Source organism: Uranotaenia lowii, chromosome 1 (assembly GCF_029784155.1).
Source record: "Uranotaenia lowii strain MFRU-FL chromosome 1, ASM2978415v1, whole genome shotgun sequence".
Classification (NCBI taxonomy): domain Eukaryota; kingdom Metazoa; phylum Arthropoda; class Insecta; order Diptera; family Culicidae; genus Uranotaenia; species Uranotaenia lowii.
Window position 1 is genome coordinate 204,134,303 of NC_073691.1, and position 27,448 is coordinate 204,161,750.

Here is a 27,448-nt window from a genome sequence, read left to right on the forward strand (position 1 = left end):
ATTTGCACCGAAAAAGTTTTTCTTAGTTGCCTTTTTTTGGGGGGGAACTGTCGCGAAAGGAGGGAAATAAAATAAAAAGCTGGGCCTCGCTCATGTGTGTCGCCAAGTTTTAATGAATGTTGAAATAAGAGTTGATTTTTGCAAATATACGGCATCTTGAGCGTCTGCACTTATACTAAGATAAATAATTTCACTGGAATGATTTCCAAGATTTTCCATTAAACAACAACAGAGTTGACATTATTTTACGCATCAATTTAGGCAACGGATGAGCAGAAAAGTTTAACGAAAATTTTATATAAAAAATAAAGCGGTTTGTAATCAAATTTCATGGAACAAGACTGTTGAAAAAACCAATTACAGTTTAGTAGCTTCCTCCATTTTGAGATAAAAAAAACTTTGGAAAAATCGCTCTGCTAAGAAATAATGGAGGATGCTTCTCGTTTTTCTTCCAATGCACATGTTCTTGTAGTTCCGATGAATGTATGAATAGAAAAAATAAAAAAAAGGAAAAAGAGCTGAGGGCGGGAAGTTTTTAAGATGGTACACAAACAAACCGTATTCCTCCAGACAATTTTGGTTCCTATCTCCGCGACCATGTCGAAATAAACGAGTGAAAGTTTCCATCTTGTTTGCACTTTTTTTGAAACAATTTGGGGAATTTTTTTCAAAGATGACGAAGTTTCAAATCTGCTAAAGTAAATTTGTTGTTCTGAATACAAATATATCTCAGTGGAAAACTAAGGCGGAAAAAACTAAAATTTGGCATTCTATATCCACTCAGAAATCACTGGAGCAAATTCTACAAATTTAGTTCTTTTTAATCATCTAAATTGTTGTGTTAAATTTTGTAATATAAAGTTTCATTATCAAATCCGCGAACGCAAATTTGGTGCGCAATGTGTTAACTGTTGGTTTAAATGTTTGAAAATTTTTCATAATGAAAGGACAATTTTTAACGCCTTTGTGTAGGCAGCGCAGCCATTTTAAATAAGAAATGCAAAAGCTCTCATTCCTCAAAATCCATCCATTTAATGTGTCATGTGCTTAGGGACATTTTCATTCCTAATAAATCCTCACATTAGCCTTTCGAAAGTCTTTCTTCATTAAATTTAATATTTCACCTACCGCCATTATGCCAGTTCCGGCGAAATATTCCACCGGAACAAGCCATTAGGGTTTTCGCGGATTACCGTCCGTCCCGTGTGCTTTTTATTATTTAGTTCGGCTCATTTGGTTGCTCTTTTATGGCAATACAACCATGCACACATCCGGCAAGAGAACTCAGCATTGCCATGTCAGGGCTCATACATGTAGTTCCTGTTGATGTTGTTACCACTGAATGGCTTTCCTGCAGCAGTCAAGTCGGAATCGTAGGAAAATCCGGTAGCCAGCACTAGAGGTGGGGAAACGCGCTAATTGCTCACGGATAGTGATATTTAATTTGCGCTGCACCTGAACCCGGTTCCAGGAATATACATAAGCGGAAACTTTCTGGTCTTTTGCCTAGCCTCTAGTTCTTAGTAGTAATATTTTTTCAGAAAATTGGCAGACATTTAATCGATATTGCATGTATAGCTCAGAAATCCATTAAATATCACCTGTGCCAAACAAAATATTCTATCGAAAATTTGGCATGATCCCTTGTCCTTTGAATTTCACAGTCTATCAGTCAGACAAGTTTATTTTATATTCATCAATATCCTGGTAAGATAAAAATAACAACAGAGGTCCGAGGCTGATTTTCCAGGATCTGTACTGATTTTTAAAATTACGCTCTGATCAAGCAAAATCTCATGAATTGTTCTAATTTTTACACCCATAGAAGAGGCTGCAAAAATCCAACGCCTTTCTGGCAAATCTCCGTGCCAAAAATTCGCTGAAAAGGGTACTGTACCAAAGATGATATCATGCATGACCATGGGTGTAGGGCCCATGAGGGTCCAAAAATTTCAAGCGAAATCTTCACTTCACTCAACTCAAAATTTCAAATTCTCAATCAAATTTTGATGAACGACTATAATGATTCAAGAGTAACAATCTCGACTCAAAACTGAAGCCAAAACTTCGAAATCTTATTCCAGGTTCACAACTCTAGTACAGCTTTTCAAAAAATTTCTCACTTATAGATTGAAATTTAGTCCCGAATATCGAATTTCAATAAGATAAGACTTAGCTTGCCAGATTGCTCATATGTTACCCGAATTTGTTAATTTCATTTGCAAAATCAAACGAAAATTTGATCTGATTCATTAGAAGAACACATATTTTGGGTACTAATTTTCTAAGCAAATTTCATAAAAATAAACATGAATGCTTTTTTGGAAACTTAAAATATGGTTTCAAATTGACTGTTTGTTTTAAAAAAATAGTTTTTCAAGTGCTTTTCTTAATGATTTTTTTTTAATAATTTGGTCATTGGCGAATATTGGGAAAAAACCCAAAACTACACGACCCGGATATTGACGGAAAAATATCTGGCAAGCTTAGGGCGGCATCCATTAATTACGTAACGCAAAAAAATGGACTCTTTTCCTCTCTCCCCGCCGTACCCGCCTATAAAATTTACGTAACGCTGATTAATACCCCACCCCCTCTTTCCATATTTTTGAATTTTGTTTTTTGAAAGTTAAAAAACGAGTTATAACATAATAGTTTTTTTACATCATTCCTTAAATAACATACAACAAAATAAACTGAGTTAATATCTGTCCAGATCGCTTCTAAGAACGCAATAATGATAAATCTCTGTTAACACTTATTGATTGTCTTAATCCGAGTTTCTCTGTGCATGTTAGCTGATGGTCTTCGGTTGATTAATTGTTTTCAAAGAGCATAACTTGTTATGTAAAATATGCTTCACTTAGTAATATTCGTCGGAACGATTTAACATTGCCTATTAAAATATAATATACGGTTTTCCAACGGTTATTTCGCGGATATTCAATACAGATCTTAAAAAGTCTCTCTCATAATCTTCGTGAAAGGAAAAAATGCAAATCCGAGGGATCTAAGTAAGCATCGATCGTTCAAAGATGTATTTGACAGTTGTACCCGAAAATGTTCTACATCATCATGAAGATAAAGAAAAAAATCTAATAGTGTTTTCGTTTATTGGCAGTGGCAACCTAGTTACCCACGAGTTTTGCCCTAACTGCTGTTATTATGTTCGGTTATTAATTAAGAAGTCCACTAGTTTTGCCCGAGATTTGAACCTCAAGCAGGCGGTTGCACCCCGTAAAAGTTGTCAGTGTTGGGGGTAAGCATAAGGGTGAGTATAGCAACCATATATTTGCATCGTCCCGGGTAACGATTCTGTTTGTTTATTCAGAAAAAGTTTTGCCCCGCGCGAGTGGAGATAAACGAAAACGGCATAAATCAAAGTCAGCAGGAACGAGAGTTTTTATTGAGGTTCAGTGAAAATTTTGAAACATTAACTGAGAAGAACTGGAAAAGGTGGATGGTTAGAATAATTATGGATTTTGTGATTTCAAACTTGATTATAAAGATCAAAATTCGATGATAGAGATCGGATTTCGCAATCCGTTTTTTAGTGCTTTGTTCTTTAAATCCAGCTTGGATCAACATTGGGGAAAAAACCTGATTTGAATCTTGGTTCTGCATTTCAAATGATGCATTTTCCATATTCAAAACTCATCATTCGGAATGTGAAAAGAAATAAAACAATTAAAATTAAAACTACTACAACATTACAACTTTTAATTCTTATGCCGAACTGGAACTTAAGAAATTTTCATAATTGTGATCAAGAATTGAAAAACCTGAATCAGTTTTATCATTCGTAATTTTCATTAAGATTTACAAATTGAATACAAATAAATAAATGAAAAAGTGTTCATATGAGAACCCGACCTTTCAGAAATTAAATAATACATTTCTTGTTGAGGATACTGATAAAAATATCGCTTTTGGGTTCATAATTAAAAGAAATAATAATCTGAAACATAGATAAAAAATCATTTTCAGATTCGAAATTCAGATATTGAACTAAGGTTAAAAAGGTTTCTGAATTGAAATAAAAAAATTAGATTCAGATTCAGCTCGAAGTTAAGTGTAATGTAGATAAAAATATCACTGTGAAAATTTCATTAGGGATTCAAATTTCCAGAAATAGCAGGTTTAAAGATTTAATTCTGGATTGAAAATTTAAATTTCATTTTCAAACAGAGTCGGTTTTGAAAAACGAACCAAAATAACCCACAAATATAAAATAAAATTTTATATAATAAAATATTGTATAATTTCGTTGAAAACTCTAGAAGAAAAGCTTATTTTTTGCTAATTTAAGTATTTACAATTTTTTGTCTCTAAAATGCAATCATTCTGCAAAATCTCGATAAAAAGTGTAGCATAGTTTCTGAGGTATTGAAGTGAGTATGGAAAAAGTCTAATTTTCGTAAAATTATCGTATCTCAGGCCTCACAAATTTTAGCGTGCTTTCAATTTCTATGCAATTATGAACGGCACTGTATATGAATACTTTTGATAAAATTAAGTATGGGCTAAAAAAAACCTCTAGGTTTGTTGCATGTATAATAAAACTTATGTTTTATGGCGAATTTACCTATATATCGAAGCAATCCATGCTTGATTTACTCTGTATAAATACTTTGAAAGCACAAAGGCTGTCGTATATAGCAAAAACTAGCAGCTGATTACAAGCTATGTAGAAGAGTCAATCGAAACTATTTTATCATAAAATTTATAGTTCTCAACTAAGTGAAACGTTATTACCCAAGTAACTAAAGTTTTGCATTTTTATAGCTTTATACCAGCATTCAAGTGCTAAATTACACTATATCAACACATCAAGTGCAATTTTGCATTATAACAGCCGTTCGAGTGCTATGATGCATCATGTTAGAAATATACCACTCTTTATAAATGCAACTAGCATTTTATCAGCTTTGAACAATGCTTTTAAAATGCAACATAGCCCTAAATCAGAATGACAAATGCTATATTTTCTAAGCATTAAATTGACATCACTTTAGCTTGCTTTAATGCTTTTTACCACTAAATATGCAAGCACTACTGTGACATTAGGCCAAAGTACATTAGCATTGATTGATGCTGAATTAATGCAAATTTAGGGCACCAGTTTGCCAGAAATTTGATTCAAATAGGGCTTTTTTAAAATATTTAACGAGGACCTGATAGGTCTACAAGTAGAGTTACTGTAAAAGGTTCGATCCATGGATGTCATGAGTTCGATTGCAGGTCATCTTCAGCCGAAAAAACAAAAAAAAATCATGTAGAAAATTCAACCCGTGAGATCTCCTTAATATGCACAAGCGAATATCAACATAAGCCAAATTCATTATCATAGCAGAAAAAAGTAGCCAAACAAAAATCGAATTTATTTTCCCGCATGGTTGTACCTCATTTGAATGCCATGTTCATTTTCCCAACATTTTGTCCGTCAACGCAATAGCATCAGCCAATGCTCTAAAACAGTGCTTTTTTAGTGAGGTTGCCAGATTGCCCGTTTTTATCCGGATTTGCCCGGATATTTAATACAAAATATGACAAAAGTCCGTCCGGCCCGGTTGCCCGGATTTCATTGAAAAAAGCCCGGGTTTTGCTTTATTTTATTTATGCGTCCAAAACGAAACTTTCTGAGCAAGTTTTATAAAAATAATAATCATGCAAAGTTTTTTGAAAGACTTAAATACATACCATTTAAAATCTGCTGATGAAAAAAACAATTTTTTAATTTTTTATTTCTTGATTTGTGTCGAGTAATTCCTGGGTTTTGACCAAATTTTCCCGGATATTGCCCGGACTTTCGATCAACGATTTGAAATCAAATGCCCGGATTTTGCCAGGTTTTTAGATAAAATAGGCTGAATTTGTCTGGCCCGGGAAAAATTCTGGCAACCTTATTTTATAGGGTTAAATAAACCAGTTTCTGCCCTGAAGCATCAGTTAATTCCGCTAAACCTGGCTCACATACCCAGGAAGCGCGTCCTCTCAGAAATCGACAGAGCATGCAAAAAATTGAGAGTTGAGTCACCGAACTTAGAATAAAACGGTTGATTTCGGCGACACTCCAAGAACGCAAATATATTCTCATTCGGTTTCTCCTGCCGAGATGCCAAGAGGCAACGAATACGAATGCATACATGCGAAATCAGTTTGAATCGTACTCTCGTACGGTGTGGTCACATTTATCTCCGTGTTTTTTTTTATAAGTGTGCTTTCAATCGTAGCAGTCGACTTCGCAGGCAGGCAAACACGCGTCTCGAAGAGAAACATAAAAACACGATTCGGGTTGTTGTCGTGTGTTTCTCTGGAGGGCGTGTCTTAGATTATTTCGTGTCACTCACCCAAGGCACGCGTATGGTGTGTTCCTCTCTGCCGATTAGATGATGCAAAATCGCAAGAGAGATCGATGCGATCCCTCTGTCGATTTGAGTTACCTCTCTGCCGATTCATGTTTACTGGGTAATCGTATAATCGCTGGAGTGGCTAAGCAGAACAAGTTTCACAACGCCAATACCCAGTAAACATGAATCGGCAGAGAGGTAATTCAAATCGCTACGATCTCTCTGGCGATTTTGCATCATCGAATCGGCAGAGAGGAACACACCATACGCGTGCCTCGGGTGAGTGGCACGAAATAATCTAAGACACGCCCTCCAGAGAAACACCCGAACACAATCCGAATCGTGTTTGTATGTTTCCCTTAGAGAAGCGTGTTTTCCTGCCTGAGAAGTCGACTGCTACGATTGAAAGCACACACGGGACACGGGGACAAGATGAGATCACACCGTACGAGTGTACGATTCAAACTGATTTCGCATGTACCCATTCGTATTCGTTGCCTCTAGGTATCTCGGAAGGACAAACCGAATGGAAATATTGGCGTTCTCGGAGTGTCGCCGAAATTAACCGTTTAATTCTAAGTTCGGTGACTCAACTCTCAATTTTTGGCATGCTCTGTCGATTTCTGAGAGGACGCGCTTACTGGGTAGTTGCTTTTGCTACTCCGTGATTATTCGAGGCCATCAATTTTGTGCAAGGTCCAATAGAATGGGGCTTGGAATCGGTAGTGCATTCTCAATGTACAAAACTGGTGCTTTCCCATTTCGAAACTATTAATAACGGTGCCGGCCACGTCCTAGTATTTAGTCAATGGGGATATGGGGAAGGAGTGTTAGTGAGATACTTTTTAGGTTGCACCAGCAACCTCTCGCTCCTGCATACCTCTACAAATTATTTGAAATAGTCAGCAACAGAGATAAGCTAATATCACCAGCTAAGGAAACCGTCTGTACGTCTGCGAATCAATATTCAAGTGTCTCAGGAGGGAAATTTGTTAGTAAGAGAAAGGTATAGACCAGAATCCATTTTGGTAAATGGAGCAGTCTTTGGTTTTCCCTACGGCTCTTATGCTTCTAGACATTCCCTCTGGAATTTTCTGTTTTTCAATCTTATTCTTTGCATTGAATTGTTTATTATTCTTGATTGAAAAAAAAAAGTGTTTTTTCCTATTTGCTAACGAATAATTTAAAGGCTTACTAACTGAACCAAATTCATCCCCCAATATTTTAAGAAAACTGATTAATAACACGAGTTTACAGCATTTTTGAACTGAGTAAACTGAAGATCATTTTCATGTGAAATCGGGCGCTGAATCCGAAAATGAAATTCAAAAAATCTCAGTAGAACAGTACCTGAGTCATGCTCGAAATGAAGAACTTTGTAAAAATAAAATGGTTTACTAATCAAACATTATACCAGATTTACTTAAGTTTACTTATTAATAGTGAAAAATGCGACAAAAAAAACAAAAATTTGATTAAAAAAACTGGCAGTTGATCGACTTTTGTAAAAAATTTTTTAAAAGGCAAACACGAAATCATTGCAACACCGAAAATGTCATGCCAATTTTCCTATAATGTTAAGAATGAAACCAAAATTTTAGGGTAGTTTTATATATTATTTACTTCAAAAATCAAAAAAAGTTAATCGATGGAGCCTTATTGAGTGTTAAATTGAACGCATTTTCGCTTGATGCCCTCAATAAGTCTTTACAGTGTCACCCGGTGCCAGTTTCTCAGTTTTTTCCCGTTTTTTAACATGTCCTTCTAGTCTTTGATTGTCAGTACTGCTCCACCGGGCGGTTCCGGACAGTTTGGCAGGTTTATGTCCTTTGGAACAAAATGGACAGAATTGGCCTTATACGACTCCAGGACACTTTTAGAATAGTGGCATGATGCCAAATCTAGCCAAAATACCTTTTTTAAATTCTTTTTTCTGAATTAAAAAAAAGCTATTTTGATCAGATTTTGCATCATGCCACTATTCTAAAAGTGTCCTGGAGTCGTATAAGGCCAATTCTGTCCATTTTGTTCCAAAGGACATGAACCCTCCAAAATAGCGGAGCTTCGTCGTGCTGCTGCAAAAACGACAAAAGGCGCTTTTGGAGGCACTCAGATTTGTATATTTCGCTATTTTCTGTGCTCTTTTTCACGAAAGGCTCACTCCTCAGTCCACAAGAGCAGATGGCCTGCCAAACGAGATATTTGGAAGCGAACGCGACATTTTTTTCTTCTTAAATTTGTCGTCCACATCGAATTTGCTCTGACCGGTGAAAAACTTCAACCCCGAAATTTGCATAAAATCGGCTTTTATATACGTTTCGTCGTCCATCATAAAACAGCCATATTTTGTCAGCATCTTCTCGTAGAGCTTCCGTGCCTGAATTTTAGCCGTCGATTGTTACTTGCTGTTCATCGCGGATTGTACCTTGTATGTATCTTGTCCAGCTCTCTTCTTTGTATTCTGGACGTACATAGCTCTGCGACATGCCGATCTTTTTAGCCAAATCACGGCTTGCGACGTTGGGACGTTGCTTTAATCATCCGCTTCACCTTTCCCTCCGTCTTTTTGTTCTCCGGTCCCGGTTTTCTTGTAGCTCCTTTGCCGTGGTCCAACGTTAATCGCTCCTTCAACACTCGGTAGACGGTTGAATGGTGAATGTTCAACATTTTTCCCAACTACCGGTGCGACCGGTCAGGAAATTCCAGATGTTTGAAAAGAATTTGTTCTCTCGACTCGCGTTTGTTCACCTCTATTTTCGTTGAATCGAAATTCACGACTTCGAATTTGACAGCATGTAAACAATACACATCAAAGAGAAAGTGTACAAAATTTGATTGATTTTTACCCAATCGTTAATTGGTGCCCTGTTGAATGTGTCGCTATAATTTCGTGTTCGTCCTTTATTCTCTTAATAACTTTACTACTTTGGCTTTAAACATGGAACGGTTGTTGATTGTTTTTATTTCAGTAGGTAGGTAAGGTGTTGTATATTGTAGGTCCTATAAAAGAGATTATTTTTTGCCCAAAAGATGTCATGGTTCGGCTTCGTTGCTAGTAACTGTTTTGACGAGTGTTGTGAGTTCGTAATCCCGTAGTAAGTTTTTGAGTTTAGTTTTTGAGTCACTATGTAAAAAGTGTATGGAAGCCCCCTCCCCCTTCCCATATCCCTACTGGAAAGAGAGAGGGGTCTCAAATAAGCATAGAAATATTTCTCGTACCCAAATAGCCTACCATGCCAAATTAAGTACCATTTGCTTGATCGATTCTCAAGTTCGGCAAACATTTGTTTTATGTTTGGGAGGCCCCCTCCTCCTTTCTGTGAGAACAGCTTACAAAAACCAACATGAACAGCGAGTCACGAGGACTGTGTTGTAAATTGCATGTGGGCTTTTCAATTGAGTTGAGAGGACCGCTTAAAGCTACGAAAAAAAGATTAGCTTCACTCACAGAAAACAGCGAGGTGGGAGAACAACTGAAAATAATGAGCATTTCGAATGATTTGATAGGGTAGCTTGGAGCTAGGAGCCAATGCGTCGGTCCATGCTGCGGGAAAAGACAATTTCATTCAATTTTACCGGACACTTTTCGCTAGGCGAACTCGGGCCACCGAATCTCGCCAGTGCAACTTTTTAGGCTTGGCCCTATAGGCTGTCGTCTACGCTTTGGCATAGAGTTCTGTAGCACTGTCTAGAGCTACCCTAGGTTCAGAATTTAATATGAACAATTTTCAAAAAGACTTATTTTTGTGGGAATCCAAGTAAGTTTGCAGAAAAACTTGAAATTCCTGGTAAAAAAAATCTTGCAACGTGGTTTACGTTACTGTGCTTAATCTTCAGTAATGAAAGAGTTCGCGGAGACGTTGCTTTCCAATTCAAGACCTAAAACCAATCAATTTACCTCTCTAACTTTTTATCCCAATGTTTATAACGATTAATTTCATCCATCCCAGTTGATCTACTGTGAGTGGGTAAGCTTGACATATTGTCGCAGCGAAAGTCGGAGAGTTGTCTTTATCAATTCAAAAGTTGACTGGGTAGGTACTCGAAAAAGGTCCCAAGCTACACATATTGAAAATGTTGTCCGGATTATGTTATCCTCAGCCCTACGAAAGCCCGGAACTCAACCGGCCGTAACGAACATTTTAGTTAGTTTGTCTAGTAGTGTGCGTCATCCTTTTCCGGGAACCGACACCAAAGACAAACCCCCGCCCCGGGTGCCAAAGTGCAATTAGTTGGAAAATAAAGAAGGATTACCTTTTGATGTTTCCAATATCGGACTCCACCCAAATGGGTTGCCTGAGGGTGGATAGGCGATGGAGTTTGCTTTCCAATATGTAGGTAGACTACTTTACGGATTGGATTAAAGCTGCCATGGAAGTTTTTCGATTGCGTAAAACGGGGAGCATTAAAAAGTTTTCCTTTTCGAATTTTATTGCCTAGTTTGCTAAGTTGAATTGGTTTTCGGAAGAGCTATTAAGGGGTGATTCATAGGCACAATTTAAAGAACATTATTCTTTTTCTCGTACAGACTTACCAATGTTCAGTTCTAGTTATTAAAAATACCAACATGAACGTTCCATATGAAATTTTCATTCTTTTGGGAAGGATTTGAAAATATGTGCAATGTGCACACTCAATTTATCACCCGAAGCAAACATCAAAACAGCACTTGAAGCCATCATAAAGAAAACAAATCTACCCACAGAAATAAGCATAAACCATCTCGAATGGCCGGTCATTCCGAAGAACCACAGCCAGCACTAGGACTAACTAACAAGTGGATATAAAATCTCGAACCAGAACCAGGGCACTGTGGCAATAATCTTCACCCTTGGATATGTCCATGGCTGGAAACGATCATCGACTTCTTTTTCCGCAATCCTGCTCGTTCACACCCACATAATGTATCTGTACCATCATCCGGTTTTATGGTGGTCCAGTTTCCGGAAGTAAAAAGCCAACAACAACAAAAAAAACCAAGGCCCTGAAAGTAAGTATCATGAACACCCCCCAATAATCTTTCAAGATTCAACTCGAAACAGGAACAAGCTCGGATAGTATAGATATTGAATGTAATCCTTTCCGCTTTCACAGAACCAAAACCCCTTCTTCGATCCACCACCCGAAGCTTCTTCAGCCAGTATAGGTCGGTAGCTTTCAACCGGATCAAGTAACAACCGGACTATCCGGGTGGTTTTTTTTTCTTTCAGCAGAGCTTCTGTTGAATCAGCTGTGTCTCGATATGTGAGTACTAACACTTCTAGAACAGGACTAGCTTTCTACTTTCCACCAGTAGTAGTCGAGTCGAGCATCCTGGTGACACCGAGTGCACTTTATGGGCACACCATTAGTCTTGATATTGCGTTGTAATACTTTCTAGCTAGCATACAGCCAACCAACATCTCGGAATGGCTGAAGCTGGAAAGGGGGGATGATTCAACGTTTAACGTTCTGCTCGTGCCAAGTAGCACTTCGAGGTGGTTGGAAAAAAATGTCTCCATCGAAGGTTTGGCTGACAAGAGTTCATCGCAAGAGCTGACTGCAATAAAATGTGAATATTGATTTTTTTTACAGGAGTTTGGGGAAAAGTTTGACGAATCTTAGGTCATGAAACCTTTTTTTCAAAGATTTTTTAAAAGAATGATCCAACTTTTCAAAAATATTAAACAACGATTTCAAGTGCTAATTTTAACCCTTTAATGGGCAAATGTTTCTTTTTTGGCGTTGTACAAGTGTTATGAAGGGAAATTGAAAATTTGCAAATATTAAATAGTCTGATTTACCTATCTTTATCAATTTTTAATGTTAAGCTCTTTCATGAATCAATTTTCGGTTGGCTGGGACCAACATTGGAACCATCAAAAGTAGAGATGTACCGAATACCGAATATCTTCAAAATAGTTGTTAAAAAGTACGATGATTTTGAGCAGTCTGTGCTTTAACCTTGGGCAAATTAGGACAATTTTAGGAAAAAAAATAAAAAAAACGGCAAATGTGAACAAAATCAAGGCCAAAACATACAATAGGAAAATTAAGAAAATAGCTTGAAATTTAATATTTCTATTGAATAGCAGGAGCAGTATTAAAATCGTACCGTATGAATTAAACACAAATTTATGTTCATTTTGGAATTTTTTAAAAATTGTTTTTGAATATAAAATCTTAAAATTTTCAAAAAAAAAATCAGAATTGTTTATTTGATTTAGCAAATTATTTGAATAAAGCCGGGAAAAATTCGGGAAGTTTTTTTTCCTGGCCAGATTTGACTAATCTTGAATTCTTTATTGGATTTATGGGCAAGCCTGGGTATTTAAAAAAAAATCTGGAATAAACTATGATCAAAGAATAAAGCAATATTTATCAGTATTCACCTGTACGATCTATAGTGAAAGATACACGCATACACCTAAGACGCTTAACTGAAACCACAAGTTTCTGATGATTGTGTAGCTTTTTCAAAATTATTTCTGGCTGTTCTATAAACTATTTATTTATTTGACGTCTTTGACTATGTTGTCATACAGACCATGAGTATTGATCTTAAATTAGGTTATATAGTCCCGAGCAGACTTTTATGGCAAAATTATAGCAAATTTTGCTATCACGCCCTGAGAGCCAAATTTGCTCTCATTATGCTTGACATAAGGTGGTACACAGCAAAAATGAGAGCAAAAATTTTCATACTTGGTTAGCAAAGTGATACCTTATTTTGCTAAAATTGAGACCCCAACTACACCTCGTTTTCCGAGAGCTTGGAAAGCATAATAATGCCAATATAAGGCATCACATATTTTTCAATGATAGCAAAATTTGTCATCATTATGGTTTCAAATTTTTCGAAAAAATGAGTTGTTGTTAAGGTCGCAATTTTTGCCAAATTGGCATCACGTTGCTAACCAAGTACGAATTTTTTGCTTTCATTTTTGCTTTTTATCAAGCAAAATGACAGTAAATTGATCTATCAAGGAGTGATAGCAAAGTTCGCTATAATTTTGCAGCAAAAGTATGCTTCAGTGAATAACTTTCGTTCCTTTTTCCAAGTTTTACTTCATTATCATAATTGTCGATTTTTATCCTCTTTTTCCTTGAGTGTTCAATTCTAATAAACTAAACGCCTGAATTTATATTACTGCTTTGCGTTTGAATTGGAAAACCAAGTTTATTAAAATTCCTTGCCTACCCAAAGGCGTTAAAAACTCGCACTTTAAGAAAATGAACTACTTTTTTTTCTTGAAAAGCTTCGAATGGATTAAAAACTTCTCTTAAATGTCATAACATATATTACAAAAGAAATGAAATTCAAAAGTATATAATCGTAAAAAAGTAAGGAACCCATAATTTTCAAAAGTCCAATGAAAACATTTTCATATAATTATGCTAATGCTTTTCAACTATTTTTTCAAACTTTCATCACTACTAGAACTTTTCTTAGACAAAAAAGAGCAAAAACGAACACTTTTGTTTCCAAAAATCATGTTTTTTTTATATTTTTACTATAATTTTTCAAAAAGTTTGCATTGTAGATTTCGGAAAACGTATGTGGTGTACCTATTTATACCGTCGTGGGTCAAATGACCACTAACACTTGTTCGACTAAAAGTCTCTTGTTTCTCAACCGATTTTAACAAAATTTATAGAAGCTTGTAACGTGACTTAAAAATGATTCTCAGAAAATAATCAGCTACAATTATTTATTGTAATAGTTTTCAAAGTCTAAGAAAACAAAACCCGAAAAAAGGCAAAATCCTGCTTCGCGAAAAGAGCGGTCAGTTATTAAAAGCTCGAAAAAAAAATTCACGTAGTGCTTGAGAAAGCTGAAGTTAGAAGCTACATTTTGCATATATGGATTTTTTTAAAATTTCTTAGGATCATGGTCACAAAAAATGTAAAAAAAAGTCTTTTAAGATTCAAATAATACTACTCGAGTTCTAAAAATATATAATAATTGAATATATAAATAATCGAGCACCTTGACAATATTTACCCCTTAGTGTATGCAAGACATTGATAATTGAAAAGGAAAACGAACTTTGTTTCCCTTTTGCAAGATGCGTTGTCTAAAGAAAGGCGTTTTAAATGTGCATCAAAATTTAAAGTTATATCAAATATCGCCAATTACTAGAACTAGTTCTTGATTTAACTTAAGAATGAAAACCGAAAGTGCTTTTCAACTAAATCACGAAGAAGTTGATGTTATTAAACAACATAATAATAATGTTCTGCATGTTTCTAAAAAAACTGTTCTACAATTGATCAACATTGACGAACGCTCAGAGTAAAAACTTACAGATGGGTGCTCGACCTATTGCTGCTGATCCAAAAGCTGGAACGACTCGACGACCTCCATGAGCCATCAGGAAAAGCTCGCTGTTTCTTTGTCCGGTATCCAGTTTCGAATCGCAGCTTACGTTTCTTTGTAGTTTTCCATGTATCGGCCGGAGAACGCAACTCCAACTGCGAACGGTGAACAATTTCTGCAGAAATTCCTCTTAATTTCACCGCATTTCGGCACATTGTTACCGTTTTCCGAATTCACTGTACTTGTAGATCAGCTTCTGCGTTATGACAATGTTCGAAGTGATCCACATAAGGCAGACCAAAATTGGTCAGCAGGTACATAACCTTTTTGTTGGCGATTTTCTTATCCCGATGCCGAAACACTATTGTCAGCCAACCGTGTGCAGCCGCCATCCAGTGGCCCTTCCGTCTTCTTGAAATCCCGCAAGATGAGTATTAAATTCCGCTCATCTTTGTGGTAATCGGTAATAAGGACCATCTTTTTTCGTTGTCCGACAGTGCATGCTGAAGGTTCTGCAGATCTCCTCCGACGATAGCTTGTCCGAAACGAATTTCACCCACAATCGCTCGGCTATGTAATCGGGACACTAAACAACAAACAAAGTCCAAATGATTGCTCATAACACCGTTGTGATTGGCCACTGGAATTCTCCATGGTCTAAAAACAATAATTGATAATTATTATTGATGTTATCTCAATATTTTCGATTTATTACTCTACGCTTACCTTCAAGAGAGAAATAATCAAGGCTCCGATCCTGTTGCAAGTGCACAAAACAGACAAAACAATACTAAATCGGTTGTTTACATTCAGATTTTGTTTCTTTTTTTCGTGCGTCGAACACTTTAAATCATAACTACTCATACTCACAATGTTTATCTACCCACTTGGGAATGATAGCTAGATAATTATTCTGAGATGCTAATCCAGAAAAAAAAATCTACATCGTAGCAGGAAACTTCTGTTATCACTCAAATCAATAATTGTTTTTATAATTGGTGGATTTAATCTCGGGTTGTCAGATTTCCCGATTTATCCGGGTTTGTCTGGATATTTCAAACAAAATTTGAGAAAACTACGGTCCGGCTCGGTTGCCCATATTTCATTAAAAAAAAGCTCGGATTTAGCTCTTTTTTTAAATTTATTTGCCAAAGCAAACAACAAAAAATACCAATTTCCGTTGTTATTTTTTAAAAGTTTGCGTCCCAAAAGAAATTTTTTGAGCAAGTTTTATAAAAATAATCATAAAAGGTTTTTTGAAAGCCTAAAATTTAAATGCTGCTGTTGAATGTTGATGAAAAAAAAATTTTTTTTTCTTGATTTTTGTTGAGTAATTTCTGGTTTTTGACAAAATTTGCTCGAATACCAAATGCCCGAATTTTCCCAGGTTTTTAGAATAAATAGGTAGGTGCTAAAACTCTGGCCACCTTCATCTAACCACTGATCCAATGTAATAGTGTACATGTGCAAAAATATAATAAACAAATAACCTCATCAAAAAATAGGATATTGTAACATTTTTCAAAATGATAACAGTTCTGCTTATGAAATTAGATTCATAAATTTGAAAAACATTTTTCAGCCTATTAGGCCGGAATAAATATCAAATTCTTCTTTTTCCAAACATCCCTCCCCTTCTCCATCGACTAAAATAAGATGTTCTGTGTTATCAGCACTGATGGCATCTTTTGTTGTTGATTTAACCACGGAAACAAATCAGTTTGAACTCGGTTATAATTTTGGTCTCAGTTTGTATTTCATAGGAAAAAATCGACACCTCCATGATGCCAAATTCTGTTTTCAAATTTAATTGTTCTCCTGTTGCTTCCTGTTAGCTATTGATACCTAGATTTGGTCTCAGCTTGCTGTCAAGTAAAAATATATGACACCTTAATTATGCTTAATTTTGCTCTCGTAGAAAATTCAACAGCAAAAGATGCTATCAGTTTGCTGTTGACACCTTAGTTTGATTTCAGTTTGCTATCAATTTGGGCATCAAAGTCTGCTCGGGGTTAGCTTAAAATTAGGTTACATCACGAATCGAACATTTAAATTTTGCTTTGGATACATGGAAGTCGAACAAATAAGAAACATCATTAAACACTTGGCAGCATCGTTGTAGTGGATGATTTTGGCCGAATACTGTTCTGCTTCTTGGTAGCCAGAAAAGAGTCTGGTAACGAAGTTGTCGAGTTGGAGCGTGTAGGTTCAAAGAGTAAAGCAGTTGCTGACAATCAATAGCATTCGTAATGATATCATACACAAACATTCGTTGTAGATAAATTCTCCTTTGGCTCAGCGACGTCAATGATAATAGACCACATCTATCGGAGTACGGTGGCAATCGAACGGGACCTCGCCAAGGCAGATGACGCAATGCGAAACGAAGAAATCTTTTCTGGACCCACTCAATTCTTTCTATGTGAACGGAATGATAAGGTGTCCAAACTGGTGCGGCGTATTCCAAGACACTGCGTACGAGCGAGCAGAACACAGTCTTTAGAGCATAAGGGTCTTTAAAACTCGAAGTGTTTCTGCGAAGGAATCCGAACAAAGCGAAAGCCTTTGCTGTAGTTGTTGCCATATGCTGAGCGAAAGAGAGCTTTTGATCGAATGTTACTCCAAGATCTTTTATCACGGTTGTTCTTTCTAGTGTAGTGTCGCGGAACGAGTAGTCGAAGGTAACTGAAGCTCTGGTTCTGAAAAAGCTTATGCATTTACACTTTTCAGCATTCACTTTCATTCCATTTGTTTGACACCAGAGCAATAACCTTTCTATATCCTCTTGAAGCGCTGCGCAATCCACAATTGAATCGATTACTCTGTAGAATTTCAGGTCATCAGCAAACAGAAGCTTTGATGACTTAAGACAGGTTGCCAAGTCATTTAAAAAAGGACAAAGATAAGCGGGCCTAAATGACTTCCTTGTGGGACTCCAGACGGCATATCGAACACTGAGGAATGTGTTCCACGGATGTTTATGAATCCTTGGCGATTTATCAGGTACGAGTGCAGCCACCTGGTTGCCCATGTAGGAAAACCATAGCGCTCTAGTTTCATCACTGCAATGCTGTGGGGTACTGTGTCGAAGGCTTTGGCGAAGTCGATATATACTGAATCCACTGGAAGTTTTTTATCGGTTGCGGTGTGTTATTCATTAACATAACACATCAGGTTTGTCACAGTCGATCTTTTCTTAACGACACCGTGCTGGAATTCGGTAATTATCGGAGTAGCTGCAGAATAAAACCTTTCATATATTAAAACTTCAAAAACTTTGGAAAAACAGCAAAGAATTGATATTGGTCGATAGTTCTCAACACGGTGAGCGTTTCCAGACTTATGAATTGGAGATATTGCAGCCATTTTCCAAAAGCTTGGAAAAACACATTCAGAAATCGATCGGTTAAATATCATACTGAGCGGTGTGGCAAGAGAAGCAGCGAGTTTTGTTGCCAACGACGACGGAATTCCCGGGCCCTTTCGACGGGTCTAGGTTACTCAAATCATTGAAAATCTCCTGGGCAGTTAAATGAGGTGGTGGCAGTCTAATGTCATAGTTTGGTAGAGCATCAAAGTAGATATCAGCACAGTTTGGAGATTGAAAACTATACACGCTGCTAAAGAACTCGGCATAGAAATCAGCGGACTCTTTAACGGTTTCCGACGTGCGGTCACGAAACGATACAGACGACGGTACGGTGTTGGTAAGACGGCGACTTTTAACATATCTCCAGAATGTAGAGGAATCTGGTTTTACGTTGCGTTCAATTTTTAAGATGTATAGTTCAAAGGCGGTATTACGAAGAGCTTCATAGTCGGCTTCTAGTCTCGATAAGTAGGCTTTGGTTTGATCCGTCTTATCTTGGAAGTAGCGTTTTCGCGCTTTACGAACTAAATTACGGCTTCTTCTTAGCTCGGAGTTCCACCAAGAGAGCTTATAAGGCTGATGACGGTTGAATCTTCTAGGTGGCGTGTGTTGGCGTAATGTATCCCAGAGTCGTTCGTAGAATGCCGATACTGCTGCATCGACAGTTAAGTTTATAAAAGCTGATTGCCAGTCAGTCTCTCCTATTGCTTCTTCAACACGCACGATGTCATAATTCCCAAAGTTCAAATTATGTCCGAGGGCGCTGCTGGTGTCCATACGCTCGTCGCAAGTATATTCGAGAAGTAAAACAGAAGGATGGTGATGTCGGTCAGTTTTTAAAATTGGATTCGGTGGGTGTATTATTTCAGCTTTTTCGGGTCTGTTTACAAAGATTAGATCCAGCATTCTACCGCTAGTATTAACGAGTGAGCACATTTGCGACAGCCCGGAGGCTATTGTTGATTCGATGACAGCGAGCTCCTGCTCAGCCAAATTCATTTGTAAACTTTGACAATTTTGTTATTTTATAGATTTTAAAAATAAATATTCGGCCGAATTTTTTTTTAATATGTCTTTATTTGTATCAATTCATCATTACATTTGATGGCTTTCTTCCTCGTCGCGCAGCAGCTAGACCAAATCGGAACTGCATACATTATCGCTGGTCGGAAAACTTGTTTATATATCAGCATCTTATTCCTCAGGCAGAGGCGGGATTTCCTGTTGATGAGAGAATAAAGAGATTTAGTGTATTTATTACATTTAGATTGAATATTTTCAATGTGATTTTTAAAAGTAAGATTCCGATCAAGTGTGAGTCCCAAGTATTTCACGTGATCAGACCATTCTAATGAAACCCCATTAAAAGTTATGGAATGATTTTCGTTAGGTTTTAAAGATTGAGCTCTTGGCTTATGGGGAAATAAAATAAGTTGAGTTTTGGAAGCGTTAGGAGAAATTTTCCACATTTTCAAGTAATTTAAAAAAGAATTTAAATTTTGTTGCAATCTACTGCGTACCACCCGTAAATTTCGACCTTTGGCTGAAAGCAAAGTATCATCAGCAAATAATCTTCTACCTTTTCCTTCTGGAAAATCAGGAAGATCAGAAGTAAAAATATTGTATAAAATCGGCCCAAGTATACTGCCCTGAGGGACCCCAGCTCTAATGGGAGTCCTTTCAGAGCATGAATGTTGATAGCTTACTTGTAAGGTTCGGCTAGTCAAATAATTTTGAATAATTTTAGTGAGATATACAGGAAAATAAAATCGAGCTAATTTAGCTACTAAACCTTTGTGCCAAACACTGTCAAATGCTTTTTCAATATCTAGAAGAGCAACACCAGTTGAATAACCTTCAGATTTGCTAGCGTTAATCATATTAGTTACACTCAAAAGTTGATGTGTAGTAGAAAGTCCATGACGAAAACCAAATTGTTCATCAGGGAAAATAGAATTCTGATTAATGTGAATCATCATTCTATTCAAAATAACTCTCTCAAATAGTTTACTTAAAGAAGGAAGCAAACTAATTGGTCGATAACTTGAAGGATCTGAAGCACTTTTTCCAGGTTTCAAAATTGGAGTTACTTTGGCATTTTTCCATTTATTGGGAAAATAAGCCAAGTGAAAACATTTATTGAAGATTTTAACTAAAAAATTTAAAGTGCTTTCAGGCAACTTTTTAATAAGAATATAGAAAATCCCATCTTCACCCGGGGCTTTCATATTTTTAAATTTTTTGAAAATCAATTTAAGTTCATCAATATTTGTCTCACAAGAACTTTCAAATACATTTTGTTTAGAAAGAATATCATCAAATTCAAGGGAAATTTGAGCATCAATTGAACTTACAACGTTTAAATTAAAATCATGAGCAGACTCAAATTGTTGGGCTAATTTTTGAGCTTTTTCTGCATTAGTTAAAAGAAGTTTATTCCCATCTTTCAAAGAAGGAATTGGCTTCTGGGGCTTTTTCAGAATTTTAGTTAATTTCCAAAATGGCTTGTCCTCTACTGCTTTAGAAAAATTTTCATTACGAATAAAGTTTAAACGACGTTTGATCTCTTTTTGAAGGTCGCAATAAATAAATTTCAAATAAGGATCCCTAGTACGTTGATATTGGCGACGACGAATGTTTTTCAGTCGTATCAAAAACTGAAGATCATCATCGATCAAAGGTTGATTAAATTTATGTTTAACTTTAGGTATTGAAGTGGCTTTAGCATTGACTATTGAAGTTGTCAAATTTTCTACAGCCAAATCAATATCTTCAATTAAATTTAGAGGAACGTTTACATCTAAATTACGTTCAATAAAATTCCTTTATCGCTCCCAGTCAGCTTTTTGAAAGTTAAAAGTTGATTTTAAAGGGTTTTCAATGGGCCTTTGGGATAAAGAAAAAGTTACTGGAAGGTGGTCTGAATCGAGGTCCGCATGAGTAACCAATGGACTACAATGCTCGCCTAAATCCGTAAGAACCAAGCTACAGCTACAGATAAAGTGTCCGCTGGATGTTTAAAAATCACTACAGAACGAATATAGAAAAAAAAAGTGATATTTAAGCCATTTAACGTGATCGTCCTCCTCGAAAGCTCATGAGAAAAATATCCCATTCATACTATTAATTGATAAATAGGATCAATCGGATCAAACCAAACCTCATATTTTTCCCGATTCTCTCTCCGTCCTTTCAGATGCCAATCGGTTCCCGGAAACGAAGTAAACAGCCGTCAACACCGACACTCGGCTAATGGGCGGTTTCCTTTTGGATGCTGCTGCTGCTCCAACGCTCGGGATCCGGTGAAACCACTTCCGGAAGCATCAAATCATCGGTGCGCACCAGTTGGCACAACACCATCCTCCAATGAACATTTAGCTACTTTCAGTTGCCTGCCGACGATCAGTGTGGTGGTAATCTGCGGCTTAACTCGATACAAGGATAGTATCAAATATAATAACGCCTCAATGGTGGCCCGTTTGAGGCACTGTTATTACTAGTCCAGGCAGGGCATTTCACCAACCGCAAAGACCTACAACGAAATTTCCGTCCCGGAAACGGAAACAAGCTTCGAAACACAATCAACTGTACAGAAAACAGGCATCTTGGGTAGGAGAGCATCGAATCGAACCATATTGCGGAAGATTATCCGGAATATTTTTCAACAAGCCCAAGGGCACCACACAGCTTCCAGCTACATACATCCGGATTCGGGCCACCCAGGCCAGTGAAAAGTGTTAGGCCATGATGAAAGTCATCGTCGGTGTTCGTTCGTTTTTTCGTGCTTTGTGAATCGACAGTGAAGTGTCGTTGAAGAAGGGCCAGAGCCATGCTTTCCTCGTTGTCGGTGGTCTGCGCCATTCTCGTTGGCGGTTCCTGGGCCGAAACCGGAACCGCACGAAGGGAAGCAACGGCAACCGGAAGTGCAAATAGCCCATATCTGAGAACCCTTGTAGACTGCTAAATTGCGCCTCTTCTAAAGCAAAAACGGAATCCTTACCCCAGGTTGGGGATTGCGAGGGAGTAAACGGAACTTCCGTCGTGTTTGGGGGGATATATTTCCTCGAAAGTGAAATGGTTTTATTAAAAAAAAGATTAAACCACCTAGTGTTTGCTGAGTAAAGAAAGGGGTTCCCCAGAAAAAAAGTTTTGGTTTGAAGTTCCACAAACAAAACCAAAAAAAAACACGAAATTGGGATAGGATTATTTTCGTTGGTCCTTCACAGAATCCTTAAATAAACCACAACACAACAACAACGAAATAAACACGAGTTGTGTTCAAAAAACGCAAGTATTAACACCACGATATCCAGTCAACTCGGTAGACTCACCAGACCGAGCCACATAAATACACGGGTACAGGAAGGGGATACAATCCCCCAGGTTGAGCAGAACCGGAAGCGGAGAAAAAAAAAACCCGATTCACTTTATCCAACGGGATTAGTTATATAATGAGAGGTAAGTTAATTTTTCTTCTGGCTAACATCAACACGAAACCCCATGTGTGATTTATCGTTCTGCTTACACAGTCTTGGGGTTATTCATTTTCATCTTCAATAGAATATTAACTCTCGATATTGTCTCAAAATTGTCAAAATTGTCAAAATTGTCAAAATTGTCAAAATTGTCAAAATTGTCAAAATTGTCAAAATTGTCAAAATTGTCAAAATTGTCAAAATTGTCAAAATTGTCAAAATTGTCAAAATTGTCAAAATTGTCAAAATTGTCAAAATTGTCAAAATTGTCAAAATTGTCAAAATTGTCAAAATTGTCAAAATTGTCAAAATTGTCAAAATTGTCAAAATTGTCAAAATTGTCAAAATTGTCAAAATTGTCAAAATTGTCAAAATTGTCAAAATTGTCAAAATTGTCAAAATTGTCAAAATTGTCAAAATTGTCAAAATTGTCAAAATTGTCAAAATTGTCAAAATTGTCAAAATTGTCAAAATTGTCAAAATTGTCAAAATTGTCAAAAATGTCAAATCTGTCAAATTGTCAAAATTGTCAAATTGTCAAAATTGTCAAAATTGTCAAAATTGTCAAAATTGTCAAAATTGTCAAAATTGTCAAAATTTTCAAAATTGTCAAAATTGTCAAAATTGTCAAAATTGTCAAAATTGTCAAAATTGTCAAAATTGTCAAAATTGTCAAAATTGTCAAAATTGTCAAAATTGTCAAAATTGGCAAAATTGTCAAAATTGTCAAAATTGTCAAAATTGTCAAAATTGTTAAAATTGTCAAAATTGTTAAAATTGTTAAAATTGTCAAAATTATCAAAATTGTCAAAATTGTCAAAATTGTCAAAATTATCAAAATTGTCAAAATTGTCAAAATTGTCAAAATTGTCAAAATTGTCAAAATTGTCAAAATTGTCAAAATTGTCAAAATTGTCAAAATTGTCAAAATATTCAAAATTGTCAAAATTATCAAAACTGTCAAAATTGTCAAAATTGTCAAAATTGTCCAAATTGTCAAAATTGTCAAAATTGTCAAAATTGTCAAAATTGTCAAAATTGTCAAAATTGTCAAAATTGTCAAAATTGTCAAAATTGTCAAAATTGTCAAAATTGTCAAAATTGTCAAAATTGTCAAAATTGTCAAAATTGTCAAAATTGTCAAAATTGTCAAAATTGTCAAAATTGTCAAAATTGTCAAAATTGTCAAAATTGTCAAAATTGTCAAAATTGTCAAAATTGTCAAAATTGTCAAAATTGTCAAAATTGTCAAAATTGTCAAAATTGTCAAAATTGTCAAAATTGTCAAAATTGTCAAAATTGTCAAAATTGTCAAAATTGTCAAAATTGTCAAAATTGTCAAAATTGTCAAAATTGTCAAAATTGTCAAAATTGTCAAAATTGTCAAAATTGTCAAAATTGTCAAAATTGTCAAAATTGTCAAAATTGTCAAAATTGTCAAAATTGTCAAAATTGTCAAAATTGTCAAAATTGTCAAAATTGTCAAAATTATCAAAATTTTCAAAATTTTCAAAATTGTCAAAATTATCAAAATTGTCAAAATTGTCAAAATTGTCAAAATTGTCAAAATTGTCAAAATTGTCAAAATTGTCAAAATTGTCAAAATTGTCAAAATTGTCAAAATTGTCAAAATTGTCAAAATTGTCAAAATTGTCAAAATTGTCAAAATTGTCAAAATTGTCAAAATTGTCAAAATTGTCAAAATTGTCAAAATTGTCAAAATTGTCAAAATTGTCAAAATTGTCAAAATTGTCAAAATTGTCAAAATTGTCAAAATTGTCAAAATTGTCAAAATTGTCAAAATTGTCAAAATTGTCAAAATTGTCAAAATTGTCAAAATTGTCAAAATTGTCAAAATTGTCAAAATTGTCAAAATTGTCAAAATTGTCAAAATTGTCAAAATTGTCAAAATTGTCAAAATTGTCAAAATTGTCAAAATTGTCAAAATTGTCAAAATTGTCAAAATTGTCAAAATTGTCAAAATTGTCAAAATTGTCAAAATTGTCAAAATTGTCAAAATTGTCAAAATTGTCAAAATTGTCAAAATTGTCAAAATTGTCAAAATTGTCAAAATTGTCAAAATTGTCAAAATTGTCAAAATTGTCAAAATTGTCAAAATTGTCAAAATTGTCAAAATTGTCAAAATTGTCAAAATTGTCAAAATTGTCAAAATTGTCAAAATTGTCAAAATTGTCAAAATTATCAAAATTTTCAAAATTTTCAAAATTGTCAAAATTATCAAAATTGTCAAAATTGTCAAAATTGTCAAAATTGTCAAAATTGTCAAAATTGTCAAAATTGTCAAAATTGTCAAAATTGTCAAAATTGTCAAAATTGTCAAAATTGTCAAAATTGTCAAAATTGTCAAAATTGTCAAAATTGTCAAAATTGTCAAAATTGTCAAAATTGTCAAAATTGTCAAAATTGTCAAAATTGTCAAAATTGTCAAAATTGTCAAAATTGTCAAAATTGTCAAAATTGTCAAAATTGTCAAAATTGTCAAAATTGTCAAAATTGTCAAAATTGTCAAAATTGTCAAAATTGTCAAAATTGTCAAAATTGTCAAAATTGTCAAAATTGTCAAAATTGTCAAAATTGTCAAAATTGTCAAAATTGTCAAAATTGTCAAAATTGTCAAAATTGTCAAAATTGTCAAAATTGTCAAAATTGTCAAAATTGTCAAAATTGTCAAAATTGTCAAAATTGTCAAAATTGTCAAAATTGTCAAAATTGTCAAATCTGTCAAATTGTCAAAATTGTCAAATTGTCAAAATTGTCAAAATTGTCAAAATTGTCAAAATTGTCAAAATTGTCAAAATTGTCAAAATTGTCAAAATTTTCAAAATTGTCAAAATTGTCAAAATTGTCAAAATTGTCAAAATTGTCAAAATTGTCAAAATTGTCAAAATTGTCAAAATTGTCAAAATTGGCAAAATTGGCAAAATTGTCAAAATTGTCAAAATTGTCAAAATTGTTAAAATTGTCAAAATTGTTAAAATTGTTAAAATTGTCAAAATTATCAAAATTGTCAAAATTGTCAAAATTGTCAAAATTATCAAAATTGTCAAAATTGTCAAAATTGTCAAAATTGTCAAAATTGTCAAAATTGTCAAAATTGTCAAAATTGTCAAAATATTCAAAATTGTCAAAATTATCAAAACTGTCAAAATTGTCAAAATTGTCAAAATTGTCCAAATTGTCAAAATTGTCAAAATTGTCAAAATTGTCAAAATTGTCAAAATTGTCAAAATTGTCAAAATTGTCAAAATTGTCAAAATTGTCAAAATTGTCAAAATTGTCAAAATTGTCAAAATTGTCAAAATTGTCAAAATTGTCAAAATTGTCAAAATTGTCAAAATTGTCAAAATTGTCAAAATTGTCAAAATTGTCAAAATTGTCAAAATTGTCAAAATTGTCAAAATTGTCAAAATTGTCAAAATTGTCAAAATTGTCAAAATTGTCAAAATTGTCAAAATTGTCAAAATTGTCAAAATTGTCAAAATTGTCAAAATTGTCAAAATTGTCAAAATTGTCAAAATTGTCAAAATTGTCAAAATTGTCAAAATTGTCAAAATTGTCAAAATTGTCAAAATTGTCAAAATTATAAAAATTATCAAAATTTTCAAAATTGTCAAAATTATCAAAATTGTCAAAATTGTCAAAATTGTCAAAATTGTCAAAATTGTCAAAATTGTCAAAATTGTCAAAATTGTCAAAATTTTCAAAATTGTCAAAATTGTCAAAATTGTCAAAATTGTCAAAATTGTCAAAATTGTCAAAATTGTCAAAATTGTCAAAATTGTCAAAATTGTCAAAATTGTCAAAATTGTCAAAATTGTCAAAATTGTCAAAATTGTCAAAATTGTCAAAATTGTCAAAAATGTCAAAATTGTCATAATTATCAAAATTGTTTTATAACCAGCTGCTAGACTTGTTCTGTTTTTGTTTTTTTTTTTTGAGAAAAATAAACGTTTCATTCCACTCTGTAACTTTACTTCAATAATTTATCTCATTTCACATAAACGTTATTCAAAACAACAATAAAACCGTTTAATTAGTCAAAATTAAAGCTTTATTCACAAGTTTCTAGACGCAGTTAGCAGAAATTATATCAGGCTCTATCTGCGTTTCTGTTCCGACATTTCTAGAGAACAAATTAACATAACGATAATTATCATCATTTAAAGCGGAACATCCAGACTAGCAAACTTTCGGGGGTTGAATTAGCCGGGGGCGTTCAATTGTGAGAACGCAGTTGATTCAAGTTGAATAATTCGCTTGTCTCGAGCTGAGTGCCATTTTGGAAGCAGATTTTGTTGAAGCCTCGTTACCTACTAGTTTCTCTAGCTGCAAATGTTTAGCAATTCGAAACAAATTATAGAGTGCAGCACGGCCCCCGGTTTGTTGTTTTGTTTGTTTTGACAGAATGGGAAATCAACGAGAAACTAAACTCACTCAACTGCCGGCTGTGCTGATAATGAAATTTTCTCCGAATACAACGAATTGGTGTCGATTTCGATTTTCCGGAAATAGTCCCAGTTGTTTGTTTGTTTGTTTGTCTGTTCATTTGGGGTGCTTTTTGTTGGTGGGAAGGCGTCTGGGTCATCTTGTTTGCCAAATTCCACCAGAAATCGATTCGAAAGTAGGTCCATCGGGATCGAATGGCTGGAAGTGTTAGCTTTCGGTTGATGAGCTTCTTGTGGGAGGATTCTATTCGAAATGGTACCGATAAGCACTAATTGCTTTAGTTTGGGACTGATAAAGTTGCCTATTAGCTTCTCCAAACAAGCATATCCCTGAAAAGATACAGGGGAGAGTCAAACACTTCGATCCTCTGATGCTGAATAATAAATGATGAGTTCTAGATATTCTAATAAAAGAATAGGAACAAAATTTCAGAAAATGTTCTAAGTTGACACATGCATTTTCATAACAATTTATTTGAACACCGTAC

The 27,448-nt window shown here is 34.9% G+C and overlaps 1 protein-coding gene across 15 annotated transcripts in view; it reads left to right on the top strand.

Moving 5' to 3' along the window:
• Positions 1-27,448, top strand: part of LOC129744513 (alpha-1,6-mannosyl-glycoprotein 2-beta-N-acetylglucosaminyltransferase) — a 519,113-nt gene that overhangs the window by 376,435 nt on the left and 115,230 nt on the right. For all 15 annotated transcript variants that reach the window (XM_055737104.1, XM_055737126.1, XM_055737113.1 and 12 more), the window contains one exon: positions 21,216-22,477. In XM_055737104.1, coding sequence (XP_055593079.1) covers positions 22,471-22,477 — 7 coding nt within the window. In that variant the 5' untranslated portion in view covers positions 21,216-22,470. The remainder of the gene's footprint in view (positions 1-21,215; positions 22,478-27,448) is intronic.